Below are 12629 nucleotides of genomic sequence, written 5' to 3' on the forward strand. Positions count from 1 at the left end.
AGCTTAGGCTTGAACTTGGTCACTTTGATAGTTTAGATTTTTACTCACATTAAAAAAAAATGTCTGGTTTCGCCTGTCCTGTGCTCTATGTGGTTGGAAATTATATTTCTTTGCACAGAAGAAAAAAAAAAACACTGGCCTGCTTGTTGGTGTTGGGATAAGTGAGAAAATGTTTTATAATTGCTGTTATGTCCAAAGAGAGTTGCCCTCATGGCCACAATCCTGTCATACCTCAGGGCCTGTTGGAGGCCGTCAGTGTCTTGTCACCACCATAGTAACCCTGCATAGACTGCTTAGTGGTTACAAATATGGTGTTTCTGTTGAGTAAATAATGGGACCTCAACAGTGATTATACTCACATGTACTGTATGTGTCACATGTTTTTGTTATAGCCTACACATATATCACTTTGTAAGCAAGCAGTTGCACTCAGAATGCTGGAAATATGATTTACCATGCATATCTTAACATCTTCCATTATTTATAATGATAATACAACAATGTTGGAGTTCGTTATATAAGATATGTTCTTTGTAAAAGTTATACCTTTCAGTTAGCAGATAACTTCCTGTTCCCTAATTTCCACATATTCCACTCAGATGAGATTAAGACAAGGAACTCTGAGGGATGCAGCACCCAGTTTAACCTCAATAAGTTGAAAAGGGAGAAAGTTTTTTGTTTTTTTTCCCCCTTTACAACTTTTTCCTTTATAGTGAGGCATCATAGAGAGTACTACATGAGGTTTGCTGATGTCACATTAAAAGTATTAGATTTATTTGGGTGGAGTAGGTTAAATAAGACAACCATACTTGAATTACAAATCAGAATCGTCTATTAGTTCTTAATTAACAACAATTTCTATTTGCAGGTAGTTCTGCCCGCTTGTCCTCACTAGAATCACCAGAATCAACCACATGACATGAAGGAGCTGCTGTATGTCTCGTGTATATGACCTTCCTGACACAATGCACGTGTACAGGACAGGTAGTTCCTGATCATCCTTACTATTTACTTTTGACAGTCCATGTGTATACAGTCACCCTTTTTCCGTTGTGAATGTTACATAATGCATATCTGAACTGACAAAGTTTACTCTAGCAAGTACAGAACATCAACGTGGTTAAGACAGGAAATTACAAAAACATCATCATAGTTTGGTCTGCTGAGAATACAGCAGATGTGTAATTGTGAATGCAGAAATAATTTGCACAGAAGCATTACTTCTGTTCAAGTTGTTCATACATATTAAGCAAATGGTGTCATATTTGTTTGCTCTCTTGCTGACGGAGGAGAAGATTGATACTGTTCTTACTACTAAAGCCGGAGCCAACATTCAGCTAGCTTAGTTTAGCATGAATACTGAAAACAGAAAGAAGCAGCTAGCTTGACTGAGTTGAAAAGCAACTCTCAAGCTCACTGATTAACAGCAGAGCAGATTCTGTGCTGGTTGCCTAGCAACTTCTCCCAGCTGAGAAGTTGACCTAACCGTCCATAGAATGGGTCGTTTTTGTTTTTCTGCTTTGGTATTTGTATGGAATAAACAAATTAGATGAAAGGTGTAAATTAGTGAGGTGTAGAGGTGCGGGTAGTCAGATTTTGTTACCTTTGGACAGAGTCAGGTGTGTCCGCCTGTTCTTTATGCTAACCATAAAACTGTTTGCAACAGCGACAGATTTACCCGACAAACATGATATCAATCTTCTCATCTAACTCTTGATGAGAAGGCGTATTTCTGAAAAAACTGAACTAGTCCTTTAAAGGTTATCACATCCTCCCACATAAAACAGCTGTCTCCAGATGAAACATGGTGGTTTGCAAACATTTTTATCATGTTCAGTGTTTCACTCTGCTGAATCACAACTTTATGTCCAAAATACTGAAGCAGTTGCAACAAATTTCCAGCAAGGTCCTCAGCAACTTCCCATCATAATGTGAATTCCTACAAGAGACAAAAAGTATATTTTCATATTTCTATATTAACAATTGAACTGTATAAGTTAGTTGCTCCAGTTTTAATTGCAATACAGTATTTTGTTTTATAGTTTCATGTTTTCCGAATTCTTTCAACATGTTAACTAAATAAAAGACTTAAATGTTTAAGTAAAATTGATTACATTACAATGTCCTTGTACAACAGCACAGAAACAATTTTACTTTAGTATAAGAAAAAAACTGGACCCTTGTCTCAACCTGTGACGGTTGACTGAGTCAAACCTGTCATGCATCTTTCTAATGTGGCCCAGCATGGATACAGATTATTTACAGTTAATGCTTCACAGGAGATGAACGTCCCCACCCCCTTTAACTAGCAGTAAGAACAGAAAACCTGTAGGTGCTTTACAAGTCAAGTCGATTTTTATTTGTATAGCGCCAATTCACAACAGAAGTTATCTTAAGGCACTTTTCAGATAGAGCAGGTCTAGACCTTCTCTTTATAAGATTATTTGCAGAGAGCCAACAGACACCTGTCTGTTTATTTACTATAGGGACAGGCTTCATATTTTGCACAAAATTATTTGTTTTTCTCTGATATGCAAAGAGTGTTTGTGCTAAGGGAGGGGGTTCCAAGAAAATTTCAAAGGTACATAATCTTTCTTGTTGGATGGATTACGAGCACGTGCAACCTAACCACATTAGTATAAACAACACAATCTATTTACAAGATGTAAATATCATCTCTCACCTGTCTGATGAGGATATGACGCATGCTTCCTCTCACCACAAATCCTTAGTAGCAGTAGAATTTGATGTTAGAGTATTGTATTGTGGTTTATGCCAGGACAAAGTATTGAAAAATAAAATGATTAAAACAGACATTTAGAATGAAAAGATGTCCTAATGAAAAGATCACCTAAACACGTGAACCATGTGAAAACGTGAAAACAGTCTAGCACATCCCAGGTGTAATGTGAAGGGAGTGACTGGGGGGGAGTGTCCTCATATTAAAGCAAACACCCATCTCTGTTAATCTACACTTGAACTGAAGATGCTCAGGGCCTTTAAAGGGTCTGTCCCTTTTGCAGAAGTCAGCTCAATTGAATAATTCAGCAACTCTTATATCATTAAAAAAAAAAAAAAAAAAGACAAAAGAAAAATTACTGAGAAACAAAAACAATCAAAAACAATGGGCTGTATTCAGAGCTTCAGGGAGTTGTGTGACCGTCCAAAAAATACTAATGTTCGTGTCAGTCTTCCAGCAGTTTGCTTTGTATGGCAGATAGCAATGATTATCTTGTTTGGGGTGTTTATTAGATACAATGAGGAATCGAGTCCATTCTGGATAGAGCACCGAAAAGCTAAAAATATATCGAGTGACATTGAGAATGACTTCTACTTCAGATATCCAAGTAAGTGACTTAATTTATATTTTTTCTTCTATTTCTAACTTTTTAAATGTCTAATATCTGATTTAGTTTACTCTTACATTTTTATACGTAAAAAAGTTTAAAATACGTATATAATTTTTACAAAATCTCTGCACATTTAGTTTTTTTTTTTTTCATGTTTCACTTATATCAATATTTGGTTGAAAATTGTATGTTTTCATTGTAGTAAAATTTGTTTCTACAGAGATACCAAGTTGATGATACTGAAGTTCTCAGATTATGTCGACCTATTATATTATTTCTACATTGCTGACAAGGATCTGACACCCGCAGGTGCTCATTTCCCCTGGGGTTTGACTCCCCTCAGGCTCTTTTTCCAGTTTAACTATAGCTGACATGTCAACACTTACCTCTGCGTCTGGATTTAAAGTGTATTTCTTTTCGGTCATATATATTGTATCGGCTGGAATTTCGGATGTGAGTGTTGTGCTGAGTGAGTGTATTGCATGGGTGTGGTTGTACTGTACACCACCCCAACAACCCGTGGTGTCAGTGTCAGGCTATCATGAAGCCATCTCACACATGGTGTTGGATGTCGGATGATGGATGTATGTCCTGGCACAGGTTGTCGTCTGAAACCATTAAAACATCATCTTAAAGTCACAGGATCTTTTTTGTTTTTCCAACACAACGGCCATCATCAGACTATCAGGAGGATAGTCTGAAACATTTGAAGCCCTTGTTGTTAGTGAGGTGAAACTATGTTCAGTCTGTTGTGATATAGCATTTATTACAACAGATTTTTTTTTTTGTTGTTGCAAATTCTTCTTTGCAAGCTATCATTTTTCACAATACAGTAGAACCTATCGTGTGCCCTGAGATGTGTCGGGCGATCACAGTGTTATGTTGTGAACAATACCGGCTTTTTTATGCTGGTATCCACATGCCGTTGTCTGTTATTTGTAGCAGATGTTACAAGTTCATCTCAGAGTTAATATCAGCTACAGAGGTTAGTACCTGTATAAGAACCTTGATGTAGCATCCCATCAACAAGCAACAGTATATGCATAGTGTGATGTCCATCTTCACATGATTTCCTCTTCTTAACTAATATGTCCTCACGTGTCCCTGCACTGTGGTGACGTGATGTAAATGCAAACTGTTCATATAGTACATACAGTGTCTCCACTGGCAAATCGGTTCACTCAGAACTGTGTACTGTTAATATTAAATGTTACTTATTTAGAAGAGAATAAGTTTTATAACCCATTGCCAAATTAACAATGTAATGATTACACTATTGGATGCAATTATGATTCAATGACATATATTTTAATGTGTTTTCTCTTTCATATAGGCCAACATTTTCCAAAGAGATACAGTGTACCTGTAATAAACAATGAATGGACAATATTGATCTTCTGAAATATTGGTTGGGCTCCAGTATCAGCGCTTATACATTAAGCCATGTTGTCCGCAAGTCATTTATACAGCACCTTTTCAAGAGCAGAGACGTCACAAAGTGTTTCACAGAGGAGATAATACAAAAACATACAGACAGACATAAAGAAGGCATAGGCATAGTACAAAACAGAATAGAAAAATTGCACACACAAAGGCAAGGCTAAACAAGTAGCTCTTGAGCTGCTTTTTTCAAGGTGTCCCCAGCGTCCACAGATCTTATCAGAGAGGGTTCCAAGGTTTAGAAGCCACAACCTCAAAAGCGCAGTCTCTTCCATTTTTAAACTGCATTCTAGGAACTACCAGCAAACCCTGATCTGAAGACCATAGAGACATGCTGGTAACGCAGGGCTGCAGTAGATCTTTTGGAGAACCTGGGCTGGTTTGGTTAAATTCCAGGGATGTTTTACTAAGGCAGGCAAACAGGGAGTTGCAAAAGTCAGGACAGGACCGTATAAAAAAAATAAAAATTGATTAACGTTTCCATCTCTGCTTGGGTCACAATGAGCCTGAGCTTTGTAATGTTTCTCAGTTGGAAAAAACAAGACCGAATCAGACACTTAAATAACTCTAAATAACACTTAGTTTTATCAACCTCTGACACATAATCCACCTGAGTATCTCAAAATAGAACTGAGAGAGATGCTCAGAGAGGCAAAAAAAAAAAGGTTGAATTTCTGAAGCTGAACTAATTCCTATATATATATATATATATATATATATATATATATATGTAATGAAAATCCACAAATTGCTTCTTTTCTGCATGTCTCAAAAATAGAAAATGTGTTGAGAATCCCTGGGGTAGACCTGTGCTATCTGGCAATGACAGCCTTACTGAACCAGTATCAGTGTGATTTAGAAAGGCACATCTGTCTATATAGTATATATAGTGTCATGTCTGGAGGACATGGCAGTTAGAATTGAGGCCAAACAGTTCAATCTTGGTTTCATCAGACCAGAAAACTGTGTTTCTCACAGTCCGAGAGTCATTTAGGTCCTTTTTTGCAAACTCTGTCATTTGTCTTTCAGTGAGCAGAGGCTTCTGTCTGGCCACTCTGTCATAGACCCCAAATCGGTGGAGACTGCACTACATACAACCAAACTTGTATATTTTCAGACAGTGTGAGGAAATCCACACTAACAAGTAGAGATTGTAAAAACTTCTTTGAAGTGAGGAAATTATTCTGACATTTGAACCACTATGCAGCTCCCTACTCCCCTTCTCTCCCCTTTATTATGCCAGCAACAGCCAGGAACAGGCATTATGTTTTCAGATTTGTCCCTCCATACATCCATCCCGTTCTTGTGAACACGATATCTCAGTAAGCCTTTTTCAAATTTCTTCAAATTTGGTACAAACATTCACTCAGGGATGACCTGATTAGAGTTTGACAGTCAAAGGTAAAGGTCACTGTCACTTCATAAAAAACGCTTTTGGCCATAACTCACTCATTATGACACAATTTAAAACAAATGTCTAATAGGATAAAATGATGACGTGATGACATTCTATATCCAAAACACTTTATTCAATGCTATAACACATGAAGGGGAGATTGTGACCATATTTCCTACAACTTGGCTGGTCGGCGGAGGCATGCAACTTCAAGGTGGTAATTCCATTTAATTCATGAACCCAATTTTTATCATCCACATCACACTATCACTCCCTTCTTCTGCCTTGGCCCTAGGTTTCCAGGATGTCCATGTGATGATCTTTGTTGGATTTGGCTTCCTGATGACGTTTCTCAGGAGGTACAGCTTCGGCGCAGTGGGCTTCAACTTCCTCATCGCAGCCTTCGGCCTCCAATGGGCGCTGCTGATGCAAGGCTGGTTCCACTCCCTGGACTACAGTGACGGAAAGATCAAAATTGGAATTGAAAAGTGAGTGTTTGGTTTTAATCTCTGTGATTTAAAAGGATCCCTTCTTTTTATTCTACTTCATTTTGATGGTGGTATAGTCTACAGCTAACAAAAGACTGATATAGTATAAGCAGACACAACTGTTGGAATCTAAAGCAGGGATTGTTATTGAGGTCTGATTCTTTTATTGAGTTACTGGTGAATATGTCTGGTGGGAATACATTCCCATCTGAATGGTTTCCATAGACAAAAAAACACAGTGAGGTGGAGACACCAGTCTGAGTGATATGATACAGGCAGGTAAGATTTAGTGTTTGTGGACTCAGTGGTTGGAAGGCAAACAGAAACTCGGGCCAATGAGAAATGATGATACTGTTGAAGTTCTGCCAAGTCACCGTGTGTCAACAGATGAATTGTGTATGTAAGTAGAGAAAAAGTGAGAGACAGAATGTGATAATGTGATACTGATCTTCAGTAGTTCTACTCTATTGGTTCACTGCCCTTGAATAAATGTAGCCTTGGCCAAAATAAATCTTGCCTCATATTTGACCAGCACAGATTACAGATTATCTCATATTGCCTCGGTTGTCCACTTCATTTTCGCCGCTTTCCCTCCTCAGCCTGATCAATGCTGACTTCTGTGTGGCGGGCTGCTTAATTGCCTACGGGGCAGTGCTGGGTAAAGTCAGTCCAGTCCAGCTGATGGTCCTGACACTGTTTGGGATCACATTGTTTGCTGTGGAGGAGTATATTATCCTGGATCTCATACATGTAAGTTGGAACCATTGCTTGTTATTGTTTTGATGTGATTTTAATATACAGTATGTATTGAACTTAAATTTACTCTAACTACTGCTTCAACAGTTGATGCTAATATTTTCTCTCTTGAAGGCCAGAGATGCTGGAGGCTCCATGGTGATCCACACATTTGGAGGATATTATGGTCTGTCCATCTCGTGGATGCTCTATCGGCCAAATCTGGACCAGAGCAATCGTCTGCAGGGCTCCGTCTACCACTCGGATGTCTTTGCTATGATTGGTGAGTATGATTTACAGCTTTTTTTTGCTTTTTTTTTTACTCCCAGAAAAATTTCCAATACCTACCATTCTTCTGTTTCTGTGCTTTGCAAGGACCTTTGATCTCTGCTAACGCCACTGCTTTCTTCACAGGCACCCTCTTCCTGTGGATGTTCTGGCCCAGCTTCAACTCAGCCATCACAGACCACGGGGACGGGCAGCACCGAGCAGCCATCAACACCTACCTGGCTCTGGCCTCGACTGTGCTCACTACTGTGGCCATCTCGAGCCTCTTCCAGAAGCATGGAAAACTAGACATGGTAACGGCCAGCAGCCTTTGTTTTTCATGTCAGTCATGAACACTCTCATCATAAGGTTGAGCTATTATGCACGAACAATGTGTTTATTCTAGTGGGGTGTGCGCATTTACAAAGTTGGCATGACAGGTTATGCTGAAATAGATCGCCTTGATGAACTGTCAAACAAGATGTGGATAACTTGTGCCCCACCTAAACAAGTTTTACCTTACAGTAATTGTTTGCATGTTGTGTTTCTCACCTGATACAATGATGTGATATCAAACTGATGCAACGTTTCTTTTGTTGCCATTTTCTCTGCACCTGTGTCTCAGGTTCACATCCAGAACTCTACTCTTGCCGGAGGTGTTGCAGTGGGAACAGCAGCGGAGTTCATGCTGATGCCCTACGGATCTCTGATTGTAGGATTCTGCTGTGGTGTCATCTCCACCCTGGGATACATCTACCTCACGGTGTGGTATTTCTCTCCTGCCCTTGATCACTGCATTTACTGCTCCTTAGTCCGAGTCTGTGTTTTCCATAACTCAAATCAAAGTAAGCTGTTAAGATTTTTTAGTAAACTCAGCTAATCCTAATCGATACGATACGTCTCTCTCAGCCGTTCATGGAAAAGCACCTGAAGATCCAGGACACGTGTGGAATCCATAACCTCCACGCCATGCCAGGAGTTATCGGAGGAATTGTGGGAGCCATTACTGCTGCAGCTGCTACAGAGTCAGTTTATGGCACTGAAGGGTGAGTGGTCCTTGCTTACAAATAGGAAACAAGCAGCCAGGAGTCAGGGCTGCTTTCATTTTAAAATTAAATTGATTATAAGATATAAGATTAGAAAACAGTAAAGGGATAGAAAAAGAAAGTAGTAACATTTATATTCTTGTGGCAGAACAACATTGTGAGTTCCTTTTTTGTCCTTTTTTTTTATTAAAGGCTGATTAACACCTTTGACTTTGAGGGTGCTTTCAAAAACATGACACCCGCACGACAGGGTGGTCACCAGGCGGCAGGCCTCTGTGTCGCTATCTGCTTCGGTGTAGGCGGAGGCATCATTGTCGGTAAGGAGTGACCACAGTTCAACCATATGACTGAAAATGTACAGTCTATATCCTAATAACTGGCATTACTGTGTTTGAACATGATGGTTGCGTTTGCACACAGTGTATGACAGACCATGTGTGTTGGGATGTATTTGTATTCTTCTTAGGTTGTATCTTAAGACTGCCTATTTGGGGAGATCCTGCAGATGACAACTGCTTTGACGATGAGCCCTACTGGGAGGTGAGAGACAAATCTTTACAGCCATAAAGATGTTCTGCAGTTTGAAACAGGAATTGTGAATTTGCAGAAAATTAACGCCAGATATCTTAAAGATTACAAAGGTTTTAATGATTTTTGGTTGAGTGGTGTTTTTATGACATTTGAGAGATACAGTTCGGTTCAGTGTCTACATAACATCTTAGATTCTACATGTATATAAATGTGAAAACAGACTTTGATTTTACAGGTAAGACATAATTCTGCTTACATGCTGGCCTTGGCCGGACACATGACACTGTTTTGTATTCCTTGAACAGAGGCTGTTTTTCCACTTATGTCCATCACTGAATGGGCTACCGTCATTCTACCACCTGTGTTTACAAAAGAAACAGCTCATGATATTCCATTTTCTGACATTCTGACATAACAGCTTCCTGATGATGAAGAGAACATCCCGCCAGTCCTGCAGTACAACAACCACATGCGGAACAAGGATGTGTAAGTGTCTGTTTAGTTTGTCTGAAAACAGAGTTCTGGTCATGGAGATATGCTGTTCTCATACCAAACAAGCGATGCAGGCAGTGCTTTTGCTGATGGGAAATGTGTTGCATTCAGCGTCCTCTTGGTGGCAGCACATCCCAATTTGCAGAGATTACATGAGACCGATTATAATTCTGCCCTTTGTTGGGAATTTCTGCTCATAGTGTTAAATACCGTAAGAAGACACTGTGAGGATGTGGCTGTAGACAGCATAGCGCTGCTGACAAACAAGCCTGCGCTGTCCCCATCGCTCAATGTGGGCCGAAATGCTGACACAGACCCTGTGCTCTGTGCTTCCGAGTGAAGCTCACCTGTGCTTTTTGTTGATAGGGGTTTTCACAGCACGGCTCTGCATGTGTGGCTCTTCAAAGTGACCTTGAAGTTTTGCATCATAAGTCACGTTTACTGTGGAAATGAAAATGATACACCTAGAAAAACAAAACAAAAAACCATGGATTACATAAGATTTCATATTTTAATGAATGAAATCTACCCAGTACAGTGATATGATACAGAATAATGAGCACAGGAACATGTCCAAGCCGAATCTGTGTGAATAAGAAGATGTTTTTAATTAATGCATGCAATAGAAGAAAATAAATAAATCAACCCATTATTAAAGAAATATTTGACTATACTAGTAGTATAGTCAGATATTTCTATAGTAGTATAGTATACAGTGAGCTACAACTTGTCTATAAAGTGGCATTGTTTTTCACTCATTATGTAATGCTTTCCCCCCCCAGAGTGGAGTCAAATTTCACCATGGAGCAAAGTGACGCTAGGCCTCGATCCTGATGGAGCTCAGTCTTTTTAACACGTGGGTCATTTGTCGGACAGAAATATTCATTTGATACAATTATTCCTCACCAATCAAAACCAGTTATTTTTCATAAAGTGAATATATGATGGTTGTTGTCTTTTTATTTGGTTGGATCGTTTGAAGTTGAAAAAAAAAAAATCTGCCAGTGGGATGAGACCTTTCCTCTTTCCACAATATATTTATTTTCATTTTAAATCCACAAATATTCAATAAAGTATTTGTATTAAATATAATATTAAATGAGTGACATTATCTTCTAGTGGAATATAATAATTTTCCTAATTTTAACATTGGGAGGCAGGTAAATTTGCTGAGAGAGCTGCAGCATGTTTCTCTTGTTTCACGTAAAGCAGGAAGCAACGACTCAGTGCTGGACCAAACTAACTTAAACGTGACTGTGACGACATAACCATGGTTCCTTTAAGTGCTTGTGAGGGAAATATTTGAGACCTTGTTTTGTATTATGTTTTCTTCAGACCCATTTGAGTTGCACTTTAAGGATTTTCTGGACCTTTCACATCTTAGTTTTTCCTGTTTTAAATGGTTTCTGTGAAGTGAAGTGAAGTGAAGGCACAGACAGGCAGGTTTATGCTGACAGCTTAAGTGTTTGTTTTCCTTGTTGCCATTAGATGCATTATAATAGCACTTAATTTTGTGTGTCTTCATCAAAACCTTTTACACTGAGATATGATGAGTTATGTATCAATGTTATTGATTATGTATTTTTGAAATAAGAGCTTTGACCTGAGTTATCCTGCGACTTAAAGGATATTTGGTAAAACTTTACTTTAACCCTCTGTTTTTATAGCATTTATAGCAACTACAAACATTTAATAGTGGTTTATAACACACTATAATATGGACATTTTTAAGTGTTTATTAATGCACAGTATTTTGTCAACAATTCTAACTTATTCTAACGAGTTAATAGACACCTCAACATTACATACGCATTATAATGTGTTATAAAAAATGTATAAAACGTTTATAAACTGCTTATAAATGCTCATGGGGAGGTAGTAATAAAGTATTTACCATATATTTTTATCCATATTATGGATCTGATGATGATTTCATCAGAAGCTGATATTTGTACATTTAGACATTGTACAAGGTAGAATATTAATGTCATAATGTTTTGAAAAGTGCAAAGTTTGTTAATGGTTAATGTAATTATCAAAATTAATAAAGCATTGTTAATAAAGCATTACGTATGTAGTACCTACTTTATTTGAATCTGATAAATCAAGAATATTCAAAACTTTAAAAATACAAGACCAATTACCAATAAAAAGCTGAAGAGGAAGAAAATCTCCCTCATTTAAGAGCCAGCAGTGACTCCTCTCCATTGAGGTCAGACTGAGGGTAAAGTTCAAACCCTTATTGCTCTCTCGGGACACTGTGGTGACCAAAAACAAACCAGACACCAGCCTAGTCATCGTGACCTCGAGTCAAAGGATAGCAAAAGAGCAAGGTCACTGACAGGGCTGCACACAGATGCTGAAGTCAATCGTTTTAAATGGAGTAATAGAGAGAATTCCTGCGGGTTGGTGCACTAAATATTGTTGCTGTTTTCGCAACAGGATGGGTGAATATGTGAAGGAGTAGAAACCATTTCCCAATAGATGGAACATGATGCTTTGTTTGTCTATAAATACAGAAGATAATTTCACTGCACAGTTTATTTCTGCATCTGATAAACGGCCTGTCTGTCCATCATTTTCTGATGACGGCTGTAACTTCCATGTGCTCTGTCTCCTGTCCACCTGGCTGCAGCATTTCGTTTGGCCGAAGGCAGCAGCAGCTCATGGTGGGAGTGTGGATGATTCCCACACATGAGTAGCAGCGAGGAATCCATCTCCTCATCCAGTCTCCTCGCTAACAAAGGCAGGCTTAGTGCTGTTTTCTTTTGTCATCAGTAACGTGTTTGAGTAAAGGAGGTAATGGTGCCACAAGTGCTCCAATTAAACGAGATGCAGCCCTGCTGGGAAGAAAGGGTCCCCTGTTGCCCTCGACCCCCCCACC

At 38.8% G+C, this 12629-nt stretch overlaps 1 protein-coding gene across 1 annotated transcript; it reads left to right on the forward strand.

Moving 5' to 3' along the window:
* Positions 1 to 2984: 2984 nt before the first annotated feature.
* On the forward strand, positions 2985 to 11814 carry rhcgb (Rh family C glycoprotein b). Its single transcript, XM_023406669.1, has 11 exons — positions 2985 to 3347; positions 6482 to 6674; positions 7274 to 7424; positions 7545 to 7692; positions 7824 to 7990; positions 8302 to 8439; positions 8586 to 8722; positions 8915 to 9039; positions 9189 to 9262; positions 9672 to 9739; positions 10528 to 11814. Exons 1-11 carry the CDS (start codon positions 3125 to 3127, stop codon positions 10577 to 10579), a joined length of 1476 nt encoding a protein of 491 aa, XP_023262437.1. The 5' UTR covers positions 2985 to 3124; the 3' UTR covers positions 10580 to 11814.
* Positions 11815 to 12629: the final 815 nt, after the last annotated feature.

This window comes from Seriola lalandi, unplaced genomic scaffold, assembly GCF_002814215.2.
Source record: "Seriola lalandi dorsalis isolate HSWRI2012SDOR001 ecotype SW California unplaced genomic scaffold, Sedor1 jcf7180002054314, whole genome shotgun sequence".
NCBI lineage: Eukaryota > Metazoa > Chordata > Actinopteri > Carangiformes > Carangidae > Seriola > Seriola lalandi.